At 36.7% G+C, this 22,863-nt stretch overlaps 1 protein-coding gene across 1 annotated transcript in view; it reads left to right on the top strand.

Annotated features, from left to right (window-relative positions):
* Positions 1–17,917, top strand: part of Atp8a1 (ATPase phospholipid transporting 8A1) — a 222,484-nt gene extending 204,567 nt beyond the window's left edge. Inside the window, exons 36-39 of the mRNA XM_010625163.1 lie at positions 3,797–3,885; positions 4,479–4,571; positions 12,427–12,518; positions 13,796–17,917. Coding sequence (XP_010623465.1) covers positions 3,797–3,885; positions 4,479–4,571; positions 12,427–12,518; positions 13,796–13,893 — 372 coding nt within the window. The 3' untranslated portion in view covers positions 13,894–17,917. The remainder of the gene's footprint in view (positions 1–3,796; positions 3,886–4,478; positions 4,572–12,426; positions 12,519–13,795) is intronic.
* Positions 17,918–22,863: the final 4,946 nt, after the last annotated feature.

The following is a 22,863-nucleotide window of genomic DNA, read 5'->3' as shown; positions in this document are numbered from 1 at the left end:
ATTTGGTAGTGTTTTTATGACTATAGAGAGGCTCAGCACCATCCTGTGCTACAGATAACTTGCTACTCCTTTAGTGAATACTTGCCCGGGTCTTTTGCCTAGCTATTGGGATTTCATTTTCTTACAAGGAAAAGCAGGCTATTTTTATGAGCTGATATCAAGACAGGACTAAATGTATTAGTACCACTTATTCTCTCAGTTTCTTGTTGATCATTTACTTTTAAAGTTATGCTCTTTAGGGAATGTAAAAGTTTTACATTTTTGTGAGTGTTTTATATTGTTTTAAAACTTAGAAATATAAAGCTTTTTTTAGACAATAATCACATTTTGGTTTGATGTTGCTACTTACATAAACTCTTAATACCATTCAGATTTTGCTTATTTTTTGTACTCCCGTCCCCCACCAAAAAAAAGGTTTTATAGCACAATTTTATGAATATTTTCCTTTTTCCAGTTAATATATTACACTTGTGTGGTTGTTAATTTCTATGAAAATAATTTCCATTTCTTAAATTAGCAAATTGAAATGTGTGGCATTGGCCTATATTTCAGTATTACATTTCAAAATGCTAGGTGATATAAGCACATGAGATGATATTTTGATGAAAACCATGAAATTTTTTAACTGACATACTTAATTTGATATTGTGATTAAAAATACCCTTCTTGAAGCTCATGGGACAGATCACTAGAGAGAAAAGGAGTGTTTAAATAAATATAAAACTTAAAGTGACAATGATATATAATAATATTAATGATAACTGAGGCCATATTATAAATATTGGGTTTAATTCTTGCAGTCTACAGCTGAGGAAACTGAGACTGGAGGTTGAGAAGTTGACTCTCCATAGTCTGACAGCCGGGATGAGCAGCGTCAGGGACATTTCCAGGGCTGTTTGTCACCTGAGCTGCTCCAGTTGGTGTCAAGGACTTATCTTTAGGTTTCCCAGAGGCCCTCTTTTTTTTTTTTTTGAGAAAGAATCTGCACATTATCCAAGGAGTCACAGCTTCTCTCTGAAATCTGAGAGGTAGATAAGAACTGCATACCTAAAGGTAGCGGGTGGCAAGTTTGGACTCTCCTATAAGCGTGAACCCAATGGGCACACTGGCAGGGAAGAGATGTTCCCCTCTGGCTAGAAATGTAGGTGCCAGTGCTAACGGATCACCCCGTGTGTCAGAAGGTAAAGCCCCTCTTGTCTGTACACACCCCTGGGTTTGGCCAAATGCACAATAAGCTCGGATTTTTGCAAACATTCTTTCTCTGCAAGTTCACATGGAAATTTCAGAACAATTCTTCTGCTCCAGTTTCATTTTCAGTCAGTGCTGGTTTATGTTCGAAGCCCTTGTGGTCCGAGAGTCGTCTGTAGAAACAAGCAGTTGCTTGTTCCCTGTGCAGGGCCCATGCCCTCCAGTTTACCAGTTTTCCAGCAACTCCACTGATCCCTTCTCCAGCCCCCAGTAGCCACTTTTGTGGCAGATTCCATTTGGTTTCACAGGGCCTTGAGTGGGGGGCACTTGGCACAGCCCACCAATCTCCCACGTTCAGGGCAATTTGCAAACTGCTCTCAGAGGGAGCCCACGTCTAGCCCCAAACAGGCTGATCCTGTTACCACCATTGTCTGATACTAGTTCGCCTTTTCCCAGCTGACCTGCCTGCGAGTGGGGAGATGTGAAAAGTTAAAGACAAAACTGGTTTCTACAGAGCGAGGGGAGCTTTCTTGTACAGAAAGGAAGGAAATACCTCTGTGGGATTTTATTTTTTTTTTCCCCTCTTCATCCAAAAAATACAAAGAGACTCTGTCTTAAATGCGAATGTCGGCTTTAAATCTTTTAGGTTTGGATTAACTCTGCAAAAGAAAAAAAAATCTGACAGGCTTTCAGATATGACACAGAAAAACTTTTCTCCCCTCAATTCATGTTGCTCATTTGTAAAGCCCCAGGCTGGTGGACTGAATAGTGGGGGCCAGTTGCCCCTCCACTCATAGTTTGCATCACAATGGTCAGAATTAGCAGCCTCAGTCTCTCCACCACTTTTCCCTTTTCTACCAGCGGACATTTAATTCAAGGTGGTGAAGGCAAGAATAATTCTTTCTTCTCTTGCCCCCACATTAAAATATATTAAAAGTAAGCCAAGTGAACAAAGTATTTTCGGTTACACACTTTAGACTCTTACCTTACCTTTTACCCCCAGAAGGAAAAAGAAATGTAGTGTTTTACAGTTGTTACAGTTCCTAGAAAGCTTCCTTCAATCTAAACAAAATCCTCTGAATTGATAGACATTTCCTATTACATAGTTATTGTTGGTTTTCACCATTGAAGATGTCAGCAAACATGTCCAAGATCATGTTTTGCGTATTAAATAAAGTGACTTTTATGTGAATTTTTTTATCTTGTTGGTATCTAGAATATGAGTGTTAGTCTGTGCAGCTCATGTGGCAAATTTTATTTCTTTGAGAATTTTATTTTCTTTGTTTTTTTTGTAATAGCATCTTTTTACTTTAAATGTATTTGGAGCTGTTCAGTGTTACATAACCGAAAAAACCTTAGCATCCTAGAACAAATGATTTGTATGCACAAGCCCATGTTAATATAAGAAGAGTTAAGCAGTTCCTGGTCCTCAGTTGAGAGTCAAAGTGAATGGTTAATCTGAAACATAATTTTAAATTAGTTATCTTTAAATTTGAAAAAAGATTGATTGATTAGGACTCTTTCTGTGCAGTTGTGAAACTGCCTAGAAAATTAAGCTCTGGGTCACTTTTAATTTCTAAACCATGCCTGATAAAAAAGAAAAGAGAAGTTTCCTGTATGAATAAGGATGTAAATGTTCATGTATTAGATGGCTAGGTTATAGTGGAATTATAATAATAACAGTGGAATTATGGACTTAAATAAGTCTTGCGAATTTACTCTTGATAAACAATAGACTCAAAGAAGTGAAACCAAAGCATTACCTTTGCTTTTTTAATATAATACTATTCCTTTTAAGTTCTATGTAACCCAATTATAAAGGTTATTTGTTTTGATCGCAAACAACTAATAGAATTTTTTACTTTTTTTAATCATAGAAATATTCTCTTTATGACCTGAAAGACTCTACTATGACAATTTGAGATAGATACTCAATTACTCCTTTATTAATAATGGAATTATTAAAGTTAGTTTTAACACACTTTTACCTGGATTTTACATAGTAGAATTTGCTATGAGCATAGCAATAACAGGTTTGCATAGAAACAAGTTATATAAACCACTGAGCAAATATTAAGATTATTCCTACTAGTCAAAAATAATCAAATGATTATATTCAGAAATATCTTAACTATGCCATAATCATGATTTGACTGGGTGATTTTTTTAAATATCCTGAAATATTACACAAAAGTAATTTTCATTTGCCAGAATTAGCAGATTTAGTTCCTAACTGGGATTTATTTTATATACTATAGTATTATAATTTAAGCCAGAATATAAGTTTGCTCTAAAACACTGATATTCTGTTATAAAAGATCAAGGTTTGTTACTCCATATATTGACCACATCCTAAAAATTTCATGTAATAATATGAAGACTTATATGATAAAAAAGAAAACTTTATTAGCTACTTGCAGGGAAAAAAAGATGTAACAAATGCATATTTTAAAATGTTTCACTTTAAATTCAAATATTTTTCAAATTTGCATTTAGAACTACAGAATGATGTTCTTAAAATAATTTGACTGAAATCATATGCAAAGAAAACATGAATGGTGTCTTTCTTGGTTTTTCAAGTAATTTTGGTGCTGATGATTTTACACAGGCAGCCATGTTGTTCAGTTCCGGAGTCTTTTGGACGGGTTTGTTGTTTATCCCCGTGGCATCTCTGCTGCTGGACGTGGTGTACAAAGTGTAAGTATACAGTGCTCGGTTAAACTCGCAGAAATACTGGTGTGTATTAATCCTCAGATTTCTCCAGTTGTGACATCAACTCAAACTCTGCAGAATAGGAATTGGTAATGATTTAGGAACAAGTATTATTTTTAGAAATCAGCCCCAAAACTCATGTAAGTTAAAAGAAAAAATTTGTGCTGTTTCCAAACACGTATAGTTTAATAGTATTCAAAAGGCTACTGTGATTTTTGCTGGCCTGATTATAAACATATATAGCCTATAGAATGGAAGAAACAAAACTGTTACACATTTTTCTCAAGGGTTCTAAGTTTTGAAATGTGATCTCCTACAAAAAAATCATTAAAGTTAATTACGTGATGTTAGTCGATAACTATGAGAGTTTTAATATTATAAACCTAAACCATCTATTTTGAGACTTGTACCTATAATTGTATTAATGCACAGAATTACAATAGTTTTTTAGATTCTGTTGAAAAACTGCTTCTACTCTGGTTACTGTTGTGCTTACCAACATCAATAGCCTGCTAAGAAAACAGGCATCTGGTTTTGTAAAGTCTTCACACAAGTACTCCTCTCCTTCTTTTCCACAGTGTCAAGAGGACTGCTTTTAAAACATTAGTAGATGAAGTTCAGGAGCTTGAGGCAAAATCTCAAGACCCAGGAGCAGTTGTGCTTGGGAAAAGGTAAACTATATTGTATGTTGTATACGATCTTTTCCAAGTGAACTTTAATTTACACTTATTTTTTACTAGTGGTTGGAAATAAGCAGTAAAACTGTTATCATCTAACGTGGAGCTATCAGTGTTACTGACAGATGTGGGAATCGGAGAGGTGTGTGTTCATATTAAACCTGTCAGTTACTAACCTGTGTGTGGCCACAGCCAAGTTGCTTCTTGCTACTGAGCCTCAATTTTATCATCGATAAATTAGAGGCAGTAACATCTCCCTAAAACTGAAGAATACCATAAAGCATATAACAATGCGTAGTACTTAATAACCAGTAAATAAGTGGTAGTTACAAATAATTATTATTAAAATGAAAGGGGAGGAAACAGTATTTTAGCTGGTAACAGTATCAATTATAATAATGATGATTATGTAGTATGTAGAGCCAGGGATTTAGCTCAGGGGCACCACACCTGCCTCACAAGTGTAAGGTCCTGAGTTCAATCCCTTGTATCAAAGAAAAAAAGAAGGGGAGAGCGTAACTAAATGCTGTTATCCCAAGTGATAATGTAGTATGTAATCAAAAATCATAGTATGACACAGAAAAACTGCTCAGTAAGTGCATTTGTGGTCAGTGTTAGTTATTAGGAACCAACTTACTTGTCATCTGTGAAAGGAGTTAGGTCTTTCAAGTTTTCCTCAACCCCCCAAAAAAAGTAATTGGCAAATTAATTAAATTCACTCAATTCACAAAGCATCATTAAAAAGAAAATAAGTTGAAAACAATATATAATAAAGCACAATTATAAAGACAGTCCTAGGAATTTGGGGGTTTTTTTTCCTCTTTCATCATACAAAAGTTGGCTAAGATTTATTGAAACCACAGGAAATGTTTCCCCCTGGTATTTGTTGCCTTAACCATGATTTAGTATCTTTTACTCAGTTTGACATGGCGGAATAGGTGTCCAGGCTAAGGCCTTGGCTCCCTCCTCTCACTGCCTCACGTTAGGCACCACTGTGTTCCTCTCTCTTGAATGTTTAGTGCTGGCATTTGTTGAGCACTCACTACCTGCCAGGTGTCACTTGAAGGTGACTGTCTTACTGAACTTTGTTACAACCCTATGCAGAGGGATTATCCATATTTTTTCCAGGTAAGGAAACAGGCACTTAGACTAAAGTTCCCAAGATTGTTAGCAACAGGGGGGCCTTGAGTCCCTGCCAGCTGATTCCAGAGCTCTTGCTTTGAAACATTCGCTAGTCTGCCCCTTTTTCACTTATTTTTCAAGAACATAGTATAGTAGAAAAAAAAACAGTCCACTGATAATCTAAGAAAGCACTTAACCCCTGAGGGATTGAGGGTGTTTCTGTGGTATTGGAGAAGGACCCCAAGGCTTCATGTGCTAGGCAAGTGCTCTATCACTGAGTTAAACCCAGCCCTTTTTATATTTTATTTTGAGGCATTGTCTCATTGAGTTGCACAGGTTGGTTTTGAACTTGTAACCTTCCTGCCTCTACCTTCCAAAGAGCTGGGCTTATAAGCATGCACCACGTCTCTCAGCACAATACTTAAAGTGGGTGTCTATGCTTTTAAATGCACCACCCCCCATGTGAAAAATGGTAAGCCTTCTGGATAATAACATTATAAATAAAGTCATTAGTAACGATATTAGGGGAAAGTCACTGATAATTACTACTATCCTTTGGAGTTGATTTTGCTTATTTGTAAGTATGCTAATAAAACATTACACAGGATACTTAGTTTGCCTGATTTGGACAAGGTGATGTGATGACATTCAAATCCTAAAGATTCAGTGAGTCTGTGATGTGCATATCCATCATTCAATAAAAGAAATGAGAATGCCTACAAAGGAAAGAAGATTCTACCATAAATGACCACCAACTTCTCCATCCTGCCCAGCTCACTTGCTTAAAATAGCTATTCAGCTTTCTCAAGAACTCATGAATGAGTTAGCTGTTAGCTGAGTACCACGGACAAAACCCCAAGTACACTGTCTGTACTGCTTGTTGCCACTGCTGCTGTGGGTTACCACAAGGTTGGTGAACAGCATAAACGTAGTGGCTTTCAGCTAGCGGAGAGATGAATAAAATGAATTTGAGAAAGGAAAAGTAGCAACAAGGTAGAAAAGTCTTCATGCCAAACTCATTACATTCTAAAGCCAAAGAATTGTCAGGTTGGTTTTGCTACCAGGATTATTTGGGGGAATGGTGGAGAATAACACTGATGTCATTATTTCAAAAAAGTTAATAAATTTTGTCTACATTGCCAAAAGAGACAAATTCAGACTTCTTAGATTCTAGTAATATCTGATCTCCTTTAGTTCCAACATATTACAAGATGTGGTCAAAATATATGGTGTTCAAATTTTTTATTATAGTAAAAGACAGATAGCCTTTAATTCCTCTCAAAGTACTCTCTCTCATTTTAAGCATTTACTCGATCATTCTTGCCACTTTGTGAAGCAGTTTCGGAAGTCCTATTTCGTGACTGTCTCTACAAGCTGTGATCAGTGAATGCTGCTGCCAAGTGCCATCCAACAGAAAGGCACACTCGTAAAAGCATTCTAGTGCACCCTCATTCACCTTAGCCCGTGATCTGGCACCGTGTGACTTCTCACTCTTCCCCGAAGTCGAGATGACCATGAAAGAGAAGCATTCTAAATCCACTCAGATTATCAAGTTAGCTGCAACAGTGCAACTAAAGATAGGAAAAGGGCTTGCAGAACTGCTTCACAAAGTGGCAAGGACGGAATAAGTGTGTTCCAAGCGAGAGAGAGCACTGAAGAGAGGGATTCATGGCAATGTGTCACTTACTGTAATAGTTTCGATCATTCTGCATATGCCTCTCAGTCTTAGCACATACTTCTCCCCTGTCATGGAGCAAACACCCCTCTTCCAGATGGGGTGCTCCAGTCCCTAGCTTTCAAAACCCAGTTCAAAGGCAGTTTTGCAACTCTTCATATGTAAAACTGATTAATTCCTCATATACTATCTCTGTACTTTGTGTAAACTTTCATTGCTCCATTTATTGCAGTGGATTATAATGTGTTTGCTCACCCTGTGTACATTTGTTCCCCTACTAGACTGAGCCCCTTGCAAGAAAAGCCTGTCTTAGTCATAGCTACAATCTAACACCTAGCTGGGCTGTTGGAGCTTACTAGCATTGGATGAATATTGTGAAGTGGGTGAATAAACGGTCAAGGGAGTGAACTAAGGAATGAATCAGTAGGAGAGGATGACTGAGTGGTGGGTAGTAACTGGATGAGTGACATAGCAGTAGTGAAATAAAAATCCAACCCACGAAAACATAGAGTTAGGTGTTGTTCTTCCCAAACTAGATAATGTCCAAGGGAGCAATTGTTTACTTTGCTGTAGAATGATGCAACTCTTAAGAACGATCTTCTGAGTTGATTATGCCTAATTTTTTAGTCTTCCTAAGTACTACTCCTATGCTCAAATTGTATATAAAATACAGTGTGTCAGGGAAACTGTAAATTGCAAGTCATTTATAGTCATTTCACCTTTTTTCACTTTCAAAAATTAAAACATCCATATCATAGTAACTAGTCGTTTTTAGTAGAAATAGCGTGCCACTTACCATATTTAGAAAATTAGATATTCCATTAAATTTTATGAACAAAAGTATATTTCATCAATATATTACCTTTGAGCTAAAGTAGGAATCAGTTTCACTCTAACATGTTGGGAGAATAACCCAAACCTCATTCCTGTTTGGCTGTGGTGCCAAACACACCTGTGGCTTGTTTATTAGGGACGGAATTACTCACAAACTGTAAAACCTGTGCCTCGTTGTAACTTTTATTTGGATCTGAGACCAAAAACTCTGATACTTCCAAAAGGCAAAAAATTCTGAATTTAAACTTTCCTCTTCTGTGTGTTTCACAGCAAACATTCACTAGAATAACCTGAACCATTTGACCTACAAGTACATTGATAGTGTTTATTCATTCTACAATGTAAAGATTTATATATTTTATAGCAGAAATATTAATGTTTTGGAATGTGGGCCTCCCAGATCCCACTTGGACATTACATCTCTATTTTGGATGTAACATCTTACCATTTCTTTTTTAAAAAAATGACTTCAAAAGACAGTGGTTTTAAATAAGGGATTCTGGACATTATACACTTACTTGAGATAGGGCACCTATTTTGGGGTGTCACCAGAGTGTGTAAAAGCAGTGCATTGTATAGACAGGCAAATATAACGACATTCGTAATTGTACTTTCCTAGCTATAGACATTAAACAGTACATCGGCAGTGGCCATTACGAAGTAGAAGTTCAGCTGGGGTCTTTGGGTCAGTCCTCACTGTACAATCATTGACCCATAGCCATAGCATGAAAGAAAAAAGTAGAGAATGAGGGGTATCGGATCATGTGGTCCTGTGGACATGGGGCTTTCTCCTAGGCTTTCTTTATATTGTTTATCTTAATGAAAGGGAGCTTAAACATTGTCCCAGAAGTTGTATTTCTTTTTCAGTTTTCATACTGAATCTTATATCAGTATAGCATAAATGCCTTAATGTGGATTGAAGGTAGAGGAATATATCAAATGTTTTTCCTCAGCCTAGTCTCATCTCTGTGACAATGGTTCTTCCTAACATTTGTCAAGAAAAGGGACAGAACAGTGAAATGCCATCCCCTCCAGGACAGAGCTTGGGCCTTTTAGAGTCATTGTTCATCCTTCCACCACCATTACCTAGCACGGGACCTCTTTCACATGGCGTATGTTTAACACTCCATAAATGAATGCTCGTTTACCTTCTGCACATTCATTTTAATGAGCCAACCAAAGTAGCATGGACAATATATGGACAAATGCAAGCTTACCACCCTTCAAAATCTTGGAAATTACCTTAAGACAACACATTCCAATACATTCCCAGACTGTACATGGATTTTTACCAGCTGTAACATTTTTTAGTGTTTCCAGAAGAAATATTATATTTAAACATCATATCTTCTCACTCACCTCCACCAAATACCTCAGTTGCAACATTTTTGTGGATTTGGAAATAAGGTAGCAATTTTTTTTTTTTTTTTTTTTTGTGCTTGCAAGGCAGGTGGTGGAACCACTGAGCTAAATCCCCAGCCCAAGGTAGTAATTTTTAAGTGGTAGTTGCTTTGTGATTGCATTAAACAAACTCAGAATTTCTATAACTTGATATGTAAATGAAAGACTATCCAAGATAGGTAAAACTACTAGCAAGAGTGGTAATAGATGTGGTTTTAGGTTTTAGTGAGAAGAGGTATCTTTTTTTTTTCTTGGCTTTCTCACACTTTTTTTTTTTTTATTGAGTTTATTGGTACATTTAGGGATACAGTACAGTTACATTCATTGTTGGGATCATGTACCTTTACATGGCAAGTCTTGATTCTCATTTTTTTCCCCTTTCCTCTGCCCTCCCTTCACCCCCTCCTCCCCTCCCCATCTACAAACACTTTATTTTCATCTTTTCATTCTCTCACATTTTTTTCTTTTCCCTTTTTCACACTTTTAACCTGAACAAAAACTGTACTTTAATGTATCTATTAATGCTAATGTGTTATCAGTATATTTTATAATGTGACTTGCTAGTAATATCAGTACAAATAAACACAAGTAACATGGAACCGAATACAGTTTGAAATGACTTTCCTTCATTGCCTAAAGGTAGAATTGCACTAGACAAATGCAACTCAGTGTCACTGCAGTGAGTACACTGCTGTGAGTGGCATTTATATTCTGGAGGAGAGACTGCTCTGTAAGGACTAATGCAGAAAGCTCAAAGTAGCTAAAGAAAAACAAACAACAAAAGCCTAATCCTTTTCTGAGGAAAGAGGTGGAATGGGGGCATTAGAAATGGAAACCCATGTGCTGCTTTAGACATTGCTCATGAGTTTAAGTTGAATATAAACCAGTATTAGTCACTGGGATGACAAGTCCCTGAACCCTCACAGTCTTCCTGAGACGTGCCTGCCTGTTATACATGAGATGGCCAAGAAAGGTTCACTTACCTATGGTGACCCAGGGAATAAGTAACAGACCCAAGATCCATGCTGACTCCTGAGAAAGTGGTGCTTTCCTAAGAAAGAGACTTTCTTACTGTTTAAAAAGAAAAATTACATCGCATTATTTCAGTTGCTATAGTATTTGAAAGACAAAATTCTCCTGCCTGCCTTCTTAACACTTAAGCCATACAATATTAAAGTATGATGCATTTAGAAAACCTAGAAAATGCCTTTTAGGAAGAAGCAGCAGGCCTCATGATACATTGCCTTCCTCCAGTCTTCAGTAGTGATTTCGGTTTTAAACACCAGAGGCCTTTAGTGAACACACACACACACACACACACACACACACACAGTGCTCTGCTAGCAAAATCAGACCACCTGCTGCTAAAGCTGCTGACTTCCTCCAAGCAGTTACATATTTTAGTGTCCCTCTGGGTCCCAGGGTCTGTAATGTTAGATCATTTAAAGAGTGGAGTAAGGAAAGTGAATTGGCTAAAATGGCCCTTTATCCTTATATATGTTTATGTCACTAGCATAAAAAACAACAAGTTTATAACTAATTGCAGAACCACTGGAGTTTTAGAGTAGTTTTCTTGTTTTAATACAGCTAATTCTTGGTGACAATAAAATATGCCTAGTAAGTACTAGTTAACATTCCTAGACTATTAAAAATATGTGTGGAAGATTACTGCAAATGTCAACATTTCTAAATATTTTCCTTCGGTTTCAGCCTGTGTGTGTGTCTAATTCATTTCCACAATGAGTTCATTTGCTGAGGATCCTTTTTTTTATATGATAAATATTGTTCCATTTCAAGGTCTCTAAAAATTGGCAAAATGCAGAGCTAACATAACTTACAGCAACTTAAGCTTTTATAAAGTGAGAGAAAAGATGGAAATGTTTCAACTGAGTCAGTTTGTTATATAAACTATATAAACATTTGCTGCAATGCATGTGGGTTACTTGCTCCTCATGCTTATTCTTTGATATCAAAGCAAGGTTCAATAATGGAGAAATAGCATGACTGGGAAGATTGATGGTGTGAAGTGCATTTCAGAATTACTCAAATGTACATAATCATCTTATATTTAAGTTCCTACTATATAAGAGATAGATCTAAGTTCAGTAAAGGGGGAAATGTGTGACTTCTTTTAGAAATTGCGTAATTAAATATGTGGATTTGTATATGGAGATGTTCTAAACACTTAAGGAAAAGTATTTTTCTTGTTCTACTTCATAAAATTACTTTCTGAAATCATTTTAAAATGAAATTGATACATTTTAAACTCTATTAAATAGAGTGGTAATAAAGTTTTCTAACTAAAAAGTATATAAAATTTATTATTTGTATAGTTTTGGGTTTCCTTAACATAACCAAAAATATTATTTTGCATGAAAATATGCACAAAGTATGAAAAAGATGATAAAGTGTCTTTTCTCTAAAAATGCAGTGCTAAGGATATATGGAAAAAGATTTTAGAAATTAAAATGCCACTGGGTGATTTTGTGGGTTTATTAGTTATATTGTATGGGTTCTGTGCATCTATTTGACTTAAATATAACAGCGATTTGGAAGAGAACTGAGGAAATCTTACTTTTTACTCTGTTCTTATTAGGGATAAAACTCCCTTTGGCTGTGGGGAAAAGAGCCTCAAAAGTGTCTTAAGATTTGAAATCTCATTTGCTGTCTGAGCAAATGGAGTAAAAGGATCGTGAGGCCTCGGAGCCTCAGGGGGCTCTTTTGTGTAAGTGCCACTCTCCTTGCTGCTCCTGCAGCACTGGCCCAGGGTTCCGCTGAGTTGCTAATTCACCTCGCACGTTTGCACCTGCCCCGCAGCCTCACCGAGAGGGCACAGCTGCTCAAGAACGTCTTTAAGAAGAACCACGTGAACCTGTACCGCTCCGAGTCTTTGCAGCAGAACCTGCTTCGTGAGTATTTGAGTTTTTATTTTAAATAAACTGTCTGCCATTGCCGGGTCCTGGCACTTATTGAAGCAGTATGCTGACTTGAGAAATGTTGAACTATTTTAAATTAGCACATAAAATGTGTTTTGTATATTTGCAAGACGTTATGCTTAGAGAATCCTTTGGCCACCACCAGCGCACTTTTAATAGTTGCAGCATTTTAAAATATAGCTGTTTCACTTAAAGAAAAAGAAGAATATTTCCACATTCTTTGCTCCTTTAAATCTTAAAAGGAACCAGTAAGATAAATCTTAACTCTTAAAAGCTGCCTCCATATTGTTATCTTTTCTACTTGAATAACTTTGCAAGAGCCTTTTCAGCTTTCATACTGCACAAGGAAACATATATTTTCCCCTCCAAAAATATTTATGAATATTTAGAGTTGTAAGAAATTATTAGGTATCTTGCCCTCTTAACATTTCAAGGATCTGAAAGAGAACATAATATATAAAGCCCTGTGGTAAATTTATTTGTGCTAGTAATATATCTTTTATTTCATGTTGTTTCCACATATAATTTATTTTCACTTATATACACTCAAGTTTAATGCTTTTGCTCATTGTACTTCAAGGGGACTTTTCCAAAGATGTGATCCCCCTGGGGGACATTTCTTATCCCCACACCCCCTCCAACTGAGTTGGGACATCTGTGAGTTCATTTGTAGCCAAGGAGGAGGTTCCTCAAAGGAAGCAGAACACTTTTCCACCATCCCCAGCTATTTGTGTTTATCTGCTGCTCCTTGGTTGTTTTAATTGACACATAATCGTGTACACCTGTGGAGTCCAGCGTGCTGTTCAATACGTATACGTGACACAGCGATTCGGTCAAGATCATTAGCATAGTCGTTCCCTCACCTACTCATTGTTCTGTCACTCATCTACCCCACGTATCTCAAAAGCCATGGACCTGCTTGACTCCTCCACCCGCTCCGGTAGCAGGGAAGCAGAGGTCAAGTGAGATGAAACTGAGATACGGAAGAGCGGCCTGAGAAGACGGAGAGCACTGGGGTCCTGCCCAGTCTGAAAGGAGCAAACTTCATGGTATCTCCGCTGGTGACCCTCTGTCATCCCACTGGCCATTTTGCAGCTCATCTGTCTTTCCACATGTTGAAAAGTAGTGTCTGTTGCCTTCAAAGGCGAAAGGGATGCATGAGCTCCCCCAGTTAGACAAAAAGTACACAGAACTCGTAATAGCAGTAATTTCCCCTGGCATCATGATGATGATTTGTGTCTTACTTGCAGATGGGTATGCTTTCTCTCAAGATGAGAATGGAATTGTTTCACAGTCTGAAGTGATTAGAGCGTATGATACCACGAAGCAGAGGCCAGAGGAGTGGTGATGGAAGGGGCAGAGAGGCCCTCCGGTCTTGGGGGAGAGCTACCACAATCTGAGGTCGTCGCTGCAGTCTGCTGACCAATTCCAGTCTGGTCCATGTAGAGGAAAGATGGATCTGAGCTCATCTCACCGATGGACCTTCAGATTCATGTACATCAGAGACATAAGCACTGTGCTACCACACTGTAACACCATCTCTCTCAGATTTCTTAAAGTATTTGCTAAGGCTTTGTAAAGAGAAATTGAAAATGATATTGTATCTTGCCAGAGTGCTTTCTTAAGCTGGGAAGAGGTCAGTATTTTTACACCGTTGACGAGGGACTGTAACTGTCAGTTCATTAGCTGTACCACAAGGTGACCAACCATTGAAAAAAGCTCTCGAATGGAGCTCAGGTAAAGGGACTCTTGATATCCAGACTAAGATTTCAGGACATGCTGAAACCAGCATTCTTAAGGAACTGACTCACCTTACTGAGCATTTCTAAACAAGGCATTATTAAGTGTTTGTGTCAAAAACTGTCTCGGTAAATGTTTGCCAAAGAAGTTCAGTAAGTGTTATTTCTCATTCAGTAGTCATTTGCCCAGAAATTTGAAGCAAAAGTAAACTTCCAGTTCTGCTGTCAGATCTATCTGCATGCTTGACTTTTCAAATGTAAGAGTGATTTGCAAAAATGAATATTTCAAGGCATTTGCTACTAAAATCTGTGATGTTGCACCTTCAGCCTTACGAGTGCTTCTTTGTCTTATTTGTTCCTTAGAAGGCACACGTGTTAATGTGACTGTCATTACAATACTTGTTTTTGAACTTGCATTTACATCTCATTCATCATCTCTGAGTTTTATCATCCGGTAGTTTTTTTCTAAAAATCTGGCTTCTGCTGTGTCTAAATGATGTCATTCTGTCTTAAAGTTTCCCGTCTTAAGAAAATCAGGCTTACGTATTTATGTGGCATTTCCAAAGTTTCTGTCTGGATGTTTGGAATAATATGTTGGATAAATGCATGGGCTTTTATAATGTACCTAGGCTCAGCTTTTGTAATGTGTTTTGGTTCTCATTGTTGGTTCCCACTAGAGATGCCTGCTGACTTATGTAGCATACTCAGTGTTACAGTGGCCGTCCCTTTACTCAAGACTGGAAATTAGTTCACAGGTTATTCATTCATCAAGCAGTTCCTCAAATTAGTCATGTGCTACTTATTTGGACAAATAAGTAGTATATTTCCCCCATTTTAAAAAATACCTATTTTGCTCAAACCTGTTACTTCACGGTCAAAGAATGTTTTTCATCAGGAGTAGGGTTTACTAATATGTTTTAAAGCACATGTTCAGTTTAATAATTTTTGACATGTCCATGACATCTGAAAATGCCGGTGTTGCTACCAACAAACAGTAAATGGTGAAGAGGCTGTTTTAAAACCACAAATTTTCTATACTATTTTTAAATAGTGCTTTCATTTAAAAGAAAAAAGGAATTCTAGTTTTCAGATATACTTCAAAGAATGAAGCAAAATGTTTGCCTTTTATTCAAAAGCCTGTTTGCCTTTAAAAGTGGACTTACCAGCAAAATAGGTAGAACTTTAAAACAAAAGTCAACTAGAATTGAGACAGGTGATTTTTCCAAATTGCCCCAAGTTTAGCCATTTCACATTCTTTACCCCCTTTTTCTCAATCCAGATTTAAAATTAAATATACATATGATTTCTTTTTATATACAGTATAAATCCATATTTTCTGCAAATAACATGTATAATACATGTAAATAATTCTAATCTGAACAGAACAGGGAGCTTATATATTTCATCTTTCAGACTCTTCCCATTTGAGGTTCAGATAAGGAAAATCATGAATCAAAACATCTGGCGAGACCGCAGATGTAGAGTTTAAAATCTTCGAAATTCTGGAGTCACAGACTTTGTCTACTGAATGGATTTTCAGAGTGTGTTTTCCTGGGTCTCCTAGTAGCAATAGTTGAGATCAAACCAGAACACTCAGCAAGAATGAAGTGCATCCTTCCCGAGAAGATATGCTTCCATTGGTTTGCATTTTGTCAGTGGCATCCTTCTCCGAATTTTTAATATCAAAAGCATAAAAGAGAATTGAGTTTTTTTACTTAAACATGAAAATTAAAAGTTTTGTTTTCATCTTGAAACATGGACTGTTTCAATAGAGCTCTACAACATGAAAAGAATAATCATGGTTTCTTTTGAAATCAGTGGACATCATCATGCTCTGAAATGTGGCTTATTTCTGCCTATTTGTCCAGTGATGCGATTTTCCAGTCCTGGACATTAAGCCACTCTCTTTGCTTATTGGGTACAGGTAGGGCATATGGGGCAGGGAATGACCACTTTGCTAAAACTTGAAAATGCAGCACTGCAACTGCAGTAACTTTGCAGTTGTACTTCCATTAGTGAAAATGCTCTGAGTTTTAATCTCCTGAATTGGGGCAGGGAGGGGGAACATAGTTTTGCCAGGATTAAAACTAATCTAAGTGACTTCTAACATTTATTTTCTAAAATAAAGAACACATACTGTTCATTTAAAATGTTCCTGGTAAGGACTGTGGCACATGCTGACGCAGTTGCTGTATAATGTTTACAATTCAGAAAATACTACTTATAATACAAAACCTTCCTTTAGCACTGAAACGCTAGGAGTTGCTTCTTTAATGTTGAATACTGCACAGAGGTACTGAACATGGACTTTCTAAATGTTTTATATATTCATATGAGAATATATCAGTGTCTCAACCCCAGAAAAATGCTATATTATAGAGTTTATTAGCGGGAAAGCAGTGTTTCTCAGGAATGTAGTAAATTTAAAATGCTATGTGTGCTCCGCACCACCACCACACTTTGTGCTGTCCTGTTGCATTGTGCAGGAAGTGCCAGAAGTGTCATGAACTCACTGGAAAAACTTCTCTCAAATCAGGTGCATGTGTATTCTGCTAAATAAAGTTAACTACTTACATGAGTTGTACGGTCGTGCAGCGGAGTCAAGGGTTCCTCTTAATTTTCTAGGTTGGGGAGGGGCAAATTATAGAAATCAATGATCATTGATCCTCATAAATTTTTATATTTTAATTTTTAAATTTAGCGTTCTGAATATCAGCTATAAGAGTCACATGCTAAATTCTTTAGCATTGTGTGCACTGTAAAGCATGTATAACCTGTCACGTAAAATGTTCTTTCAGAAAAGTTGCTAGTCAGAAAGTACTAGATTATATATTCATAATTTTAAAGTATTTGTGTCAGTATTACAAAGCCACATAATCGTTAGGGTTTGTCTTCATGCAGTTGCCCTTTGATGCTTCCTGGCTTTAAAACTTATTTCATTGACTAAATCTTTAATCAAATTTATCAAGAAAAGCCCCAGCTGTTTACATCACAATGACTAGGTCTGTGGAATTCTTTTTGTAATGGCTTATGGTAACACCATGCAGTCCGGTGCCTAATAAATGCTTTTAATGATGCACATTTCTATAATGCCTCTTAAAGTACCACTGTCTGATTGTTCTCACGTTAAAATAACTGAAGTCACTTGTGAAACTTGTTTATTCTTTGCTGCATTTTAATTAACCTTCAACCGCTATTAAAGTGGAATGTACGTTAAATTCTTAAGGAAATGAAATGAATGTTTTCCATTTTTCATCTTGATTTATTTTCTGTATGAGAGCAGCTGTGTTTTTGATAGGTTTATGGTTTGCATGAATTAATATTTAAAGTGATCCAGGCCAATGCATGACTATTGCTGTAAATCTTGATGTTTATTTCTGCCTTATAAAATTCTATCGTGGCCTACCTGGAATTTAATATTCAGTGGATAAATTAACTGGTCCTCTACACAACTTTTTTTTTAATAAGTAGATTACTTTACAAACAAATTTGAACAAATTTAATTGAATCTTTTGTTTAGCTTGCCTCTAAGAACTTTTCCTAATAAAGCTCACAAAACTTCTCAGCAAATAAATCTCCCTTAAGTAGGAAAAAAAAAAAATCTAGATTTAATATTTGCTCACTTTGAATTAACAGCAATTTTCCATAGGTAGTCTGCTCTTACAAAGACGTGAGCAGAATGTTAAAAACAGATATTTTCATGTTTCATGATTCTAGAATAGAAGCCATATATGCAGTAAATGCTGTTTGTTTTTTAATACTTCAAGCTTTGTTTTTCACGTTTTCAGCTTTATTAGGTTAAAAATAAAAAGGCAGCCTTGGAAGGCAGCTATGGAAAACTGCAGTTTGAGTTAAAGATAATGTAGTGTTTTCAGCTCCATGAAAATCCATTCCTGCTGAAACTGCTGTAGAAATTGTGAAGCTGCATGAGTGAGAGTGTTGGTCCTGTGATTCTAGTAGTTTACTCAGGTTTGTTTATCTTGATGTTCAATGCACTGTGTTTTATAAATAGTTATTTAAAGTTGAGTATATTCATTTCTATGCAGTGTTATATGTCATTGGCCTTTTGTGGATGTGCATGATTTAAACTGCAAATTTTAAACATTTTGTCCACTAATTGTTATTAAAAATGAAATAAACTTTACCACTACCTAAAGGAAATTGTGGCGATTTTGATTGCTAGCTTTAGAAAACATAATTGCTTTATAAAACCTTCAAATCCACAGTAACTGTAGTCTGAGAAGGGGTATCCTTTTGATAGCTTAATAGCAGTGATATGCAAAATATTCCTTCATTTTAATTCAGTTAAATGAAATGTAAATGAGAGATATTAACTCCAGTTTGGTAAGAGAGCTAGTTCTGATAATTAAGAAAGAATTTTTTTATAAATTGATATATTTTGAGTCTTTAGTCAGAAAAGCCTCCCCGTAACGTCCCTTTATATGTTTAAATCATCTTGCAAGTAAACAGCTCATTCATGTCTCTGTCCTTTTATGTTGGCTGAATTTACTAGGTGCTTTGAAACAATCCGGTTTGTTTGTTTTTTAATTGATGAGAAAGTGGCCAAGTTTAGCCAGTAACATTTTAACAAGGTAACTAGAAAATAATAAAATTAAACGTGTGATACAAAAAGTAGAGGGAAATACCAGAATTGAGAACAATGGCTTTATCAAAAAGTGCATCCTTTGGTGAAAGCCAAACCGATGAAACTTCAGTGTCGTAAATTACTAGAATATGATTAGTTCACCAGAGCAGGAGGGACAGTTTGAGGAGTCTCTGATTTTATTAGGTTAAAGCCACATGTGTTTAACTGTCTTGAGTCTCCTTCCCTCTTCCACAACCCTCCCAGGGACATTTGGGTGTATATCTCCATGTAAAACCATAGCAAAAACAATTACGGAGAATTTACCTGTGAATTGTGACATATAATTTTCACATTCAGTGCCATTGCCCTTAAAACAAGCACGGTTTACATTGACCTATTAGTTTAAAATGTCTTGTACCACTACCATAAGGAAACAGCAAATTTGAAAAACACTTCCATAAATTCAGAACATCATCCCCATTTAAAATTTATAGGCTTATGACTTCTCCATTCCAGTAATACACAAGCAACCTCATTTTTTTTCTTTTATTGAGTTTATTGGTACATTTTAGGTATACAGTACCGTTACATTCATTATTGGGATCTTGTACCTTTACATGACAGGTGGTCTCTTTTCATTTTCTCATATTTTTCCTTTATTACCTTTCCCCTACCCTTCCCACTTTCCCTACACCTTTAGCCCTTTTCTTCCCATTTCACAATGTCAGTCATCTCCTTAGGATCTTATGTACTATCACAGTTTATTCACACCAGAGAAACTATTCAGTATTTACACATGTGTGACTTATTTATTTCACTTAGGAGTATATCCTTAATATGTATCCATTTTCCTATGAATGAATCTAATTTCTCATTCTTTATGGCTGAATAGTATTCCCATTCATGATTATAAAGCCTATCTATGAAAAACCAACAGCCAACATCATATTAAATGGCCAAAAACTGAAAACCTTCATGTTAAAATCAGGAACAAAACAAAGATGCCCACTATTGCCACTCCTCTTTGATATAGTTCTAGAAACATTAGCCATAGCAATAAACAAGAAAAAAATTATAGCAATAAAGATAGGAAGAAGTTCAACTGTCATTATTTGCTGATGATATGATACTCTACATTGAAGACCCAAAAGACTTCTAGACTTAATTGACACTTTTAGCAGAGTAGCTGGATACAAGATCAACACCCAAATATCAATAGCCTTCTTGTACACAAATAGGCTCACTGAGCGAGAAATTAGGGAAACAATTCCTTTCACAATAGCACCCAAAAAATGAAGTATCTAGGAATCAATATAACAAAAGAAGCAGAAGACCTCTACACTGAAAACTACAGCACTCTGAAAAAAGAGATCAAAGAGGATATGAGAAAATGGAAAGATATCCCCAGCTTCTGGGTAGGAAGAAAATGGCCATACTACCAAAACTGCTATACAGATTCAATGCAATGCCAATTGAAATTCCAACACTATATTTCACAGAACTAGAAAAAAGAATCCAAAAATTCATTTGGAACCTTAAGAGACCTAGAATAGCAAAAGCCATCCTAGGCAACAGACACATGGCAGTGGGTATAACAATTCCCAATTTAAAACTACACTACAAAGCCACTGTGATAAAAACAGCATGGTACTGGCAAAAAAAACAGACCTGAGGATGAGTGGAACAGACTGGAAGACATAAAAACAACTCCAGATGTACTCAGCTACCTCATCTTTGACAAAGGAGCTGACCATCCCCACTGGAGGAAGGATGGCCTCTTTAATAAATGGTGTTGGAAAAACTGGATCTCACCCTGCCAAAGATTAAAACTAGACCCTTATCTTTCACTATGCACTAAATTAAAATCCAAGTGGATTAAAGATCTAAATATTAAAACAAACACTAAACTTGCTGGAAGATAAATTAGGCAGAACTCTTGAAGACATTGGCATAAGAAAAGACTTTATGAACGACCTCATTTTAATGAATAAAGGTCTTCCAAACCTGGGTAATTTCACAAGTAGGCTAATAAAAATTGTTGGAAAATATGGAACACTTTTTTAAACATTTAGGCTTTATTACTTTCAAGTCCATAAAAACTATCCTAGCAACTGAAAAGAATTCCCTGCCAGAATAATTTCATTAATAACTAATATTTAATTGCACTTTCAGAGTAGCTGTGTGCATACAAAAACATGTTAACAATTTGTTCCCTTAGTAGCTTAACATATAAATTCTTATTTTTCCTGAATATGTGCTAAATAAACTTTTTAGATTGTGCAAAAGTGAACAGAAATTCTTAGTTGTGACTACACCCACTTTTCAGGAAGCTTTTCATTATCTAACTTTAGAAAATTTCCTACAGATTAAAGTCAATCTGGTAAATTCACTCTCAGAAATAGCTAATATTGACACCAACAAAGGAAAACCAAATGGGAAAAATAAAAGGAAATAAGTGATCCAAGTGGACAATTAAAAAAGTATAATCTGTTGGCTTTGAAATAATAAATTTTAAGACAGTCACTATGTTAAGTATGTTTTCTAAAGCATATTATAAAATAAATTCTTAGACCATGTGTGGTTTGTATCTTCAGTGTTTCCCCAAAGCCCTTCTGTTAAAATGTTTGGTCCTCAAAGTAATGCTATAGATGAGAAAGTGCCCAGGTGTGGGACATTTAGGATGTGGGGCCTAGTGAGAGATCCCTAGATCCCTGGGGCATGGCCTTCAAGGGGACTGTGGGACCCTTCTCTCCTCCTCTGCTCCCTGTCTCAAGATGGTGGGCAGCTTGTCTGTGTCACATGCTCCTGCCATGATGTGCAGCCTCACTGTGGACCGAAACCAGTAGGGCGACTGGACATGGCCCAGAACCTCCAAAACTGTAAGCTGAAATCTTTTCTCTTTGCTAGGTTCTATCCCTGGGTTTTTGTTACGGTGAAAGAAAGCTAACACAGACCAACGTGGTGGGAGGGGGCCCCACCCCAGACGATCACAGGAAGTTGGCCACAGAGGAGCCAAAGTTTATCAAGGACTGATTCTCAAACTGTAAGGTCTTTTGCTCTGTTTCTGTCCCCTAATCAACACGCTATCTAACCTTCCTGGAGGGTGATCAATCCTCCAATTGCCTAGAAAGGGGAACTAGGAGGGCTAAAGAAAGACAATAGAGACTTGTGTAATTTCAAAATACATGGGTGGCTGGGAGGTCAGTGCCTCAGCGTTGGCAAAGACAAAGACACAAGCTAGCCATAATTTAGTGGGTACACACAAAAATCAGAGGGAGTATTGAGTGATTTGAGTGGCGGTAATCCTATGTTGATGATCTTGGGGTTGATGAGGATCTTCAGTCACTAAGGATCTTATGTTGAAGGCATTAAGAGAGCATTCTTACAAAGCAGGTGGGACGAGATAGCAGGCTAATAAGGAATTTGTCACTCCCCAGGGTAAGCCTCTTTTTTTATTACTACTCAGTTCTCAAAGAACAAGGATGTCTTCAACTGATGCACTCTTGCCCTTGAGAGTCACAGCATCACAGGATCACTGAGGCTTCAACCTGTGACCAGAGGCACATGGAGTCACATTTGTGCAGGCCATACCTGGCTCACAGAGAAGGAGAAGGCTTTGCAGTCCTAATCATAACTTAATTATGAAATTATTTTTCCCAAAAGTTATATAGAATGGCTCGACATACCCTCCCACAATATTTAGCCTTTCATATTTGTTCTAGACTATTTCACCTGATTTCTGTGGTTTAGCACTTTTTTTCCTAGCTCCCTCCCCACTAAAATGCAAATGATGTGAAACAGTATCTCAACTTTTTAATCAAAAGGACCGAAGCAAATAAGGCACTATTAATGTCCCCAGTTTACAAAGGAAAAAATAAATTTAGTAAAGTTAAAATCCAATATATTAGGCCGGGGATTTAGCTTAGCAGTTCCACCATGTGCCTGGCAAGTGCAAGGACCCGAGTTCGATCCCTAGTAAAAAAAAAAAAAAAAA

The sequence above is a fragment of the Fukomys damarensis genome, unplaced genomic scaffold (genome assembly GCF_012274545.1).
Source record: "Fukomys damarensis isolate Sample0158 unplaced genomic scaffold, DMR_v1.0_HiC HiC_scaffold_35, whole genome shotgun sequence".
In the NCBI taxonomy this organism is placed as follows: Eukaryota; Metazoa; Chordata; class Mammalia; order Rodentia; family Bathyergidae; genus Fukomys; species Fukomys damarensis.
Note: the sequence above shows the minus strand (reverse complement) of the source record. Positions and strands in the feature narration are given on the sequence as shown.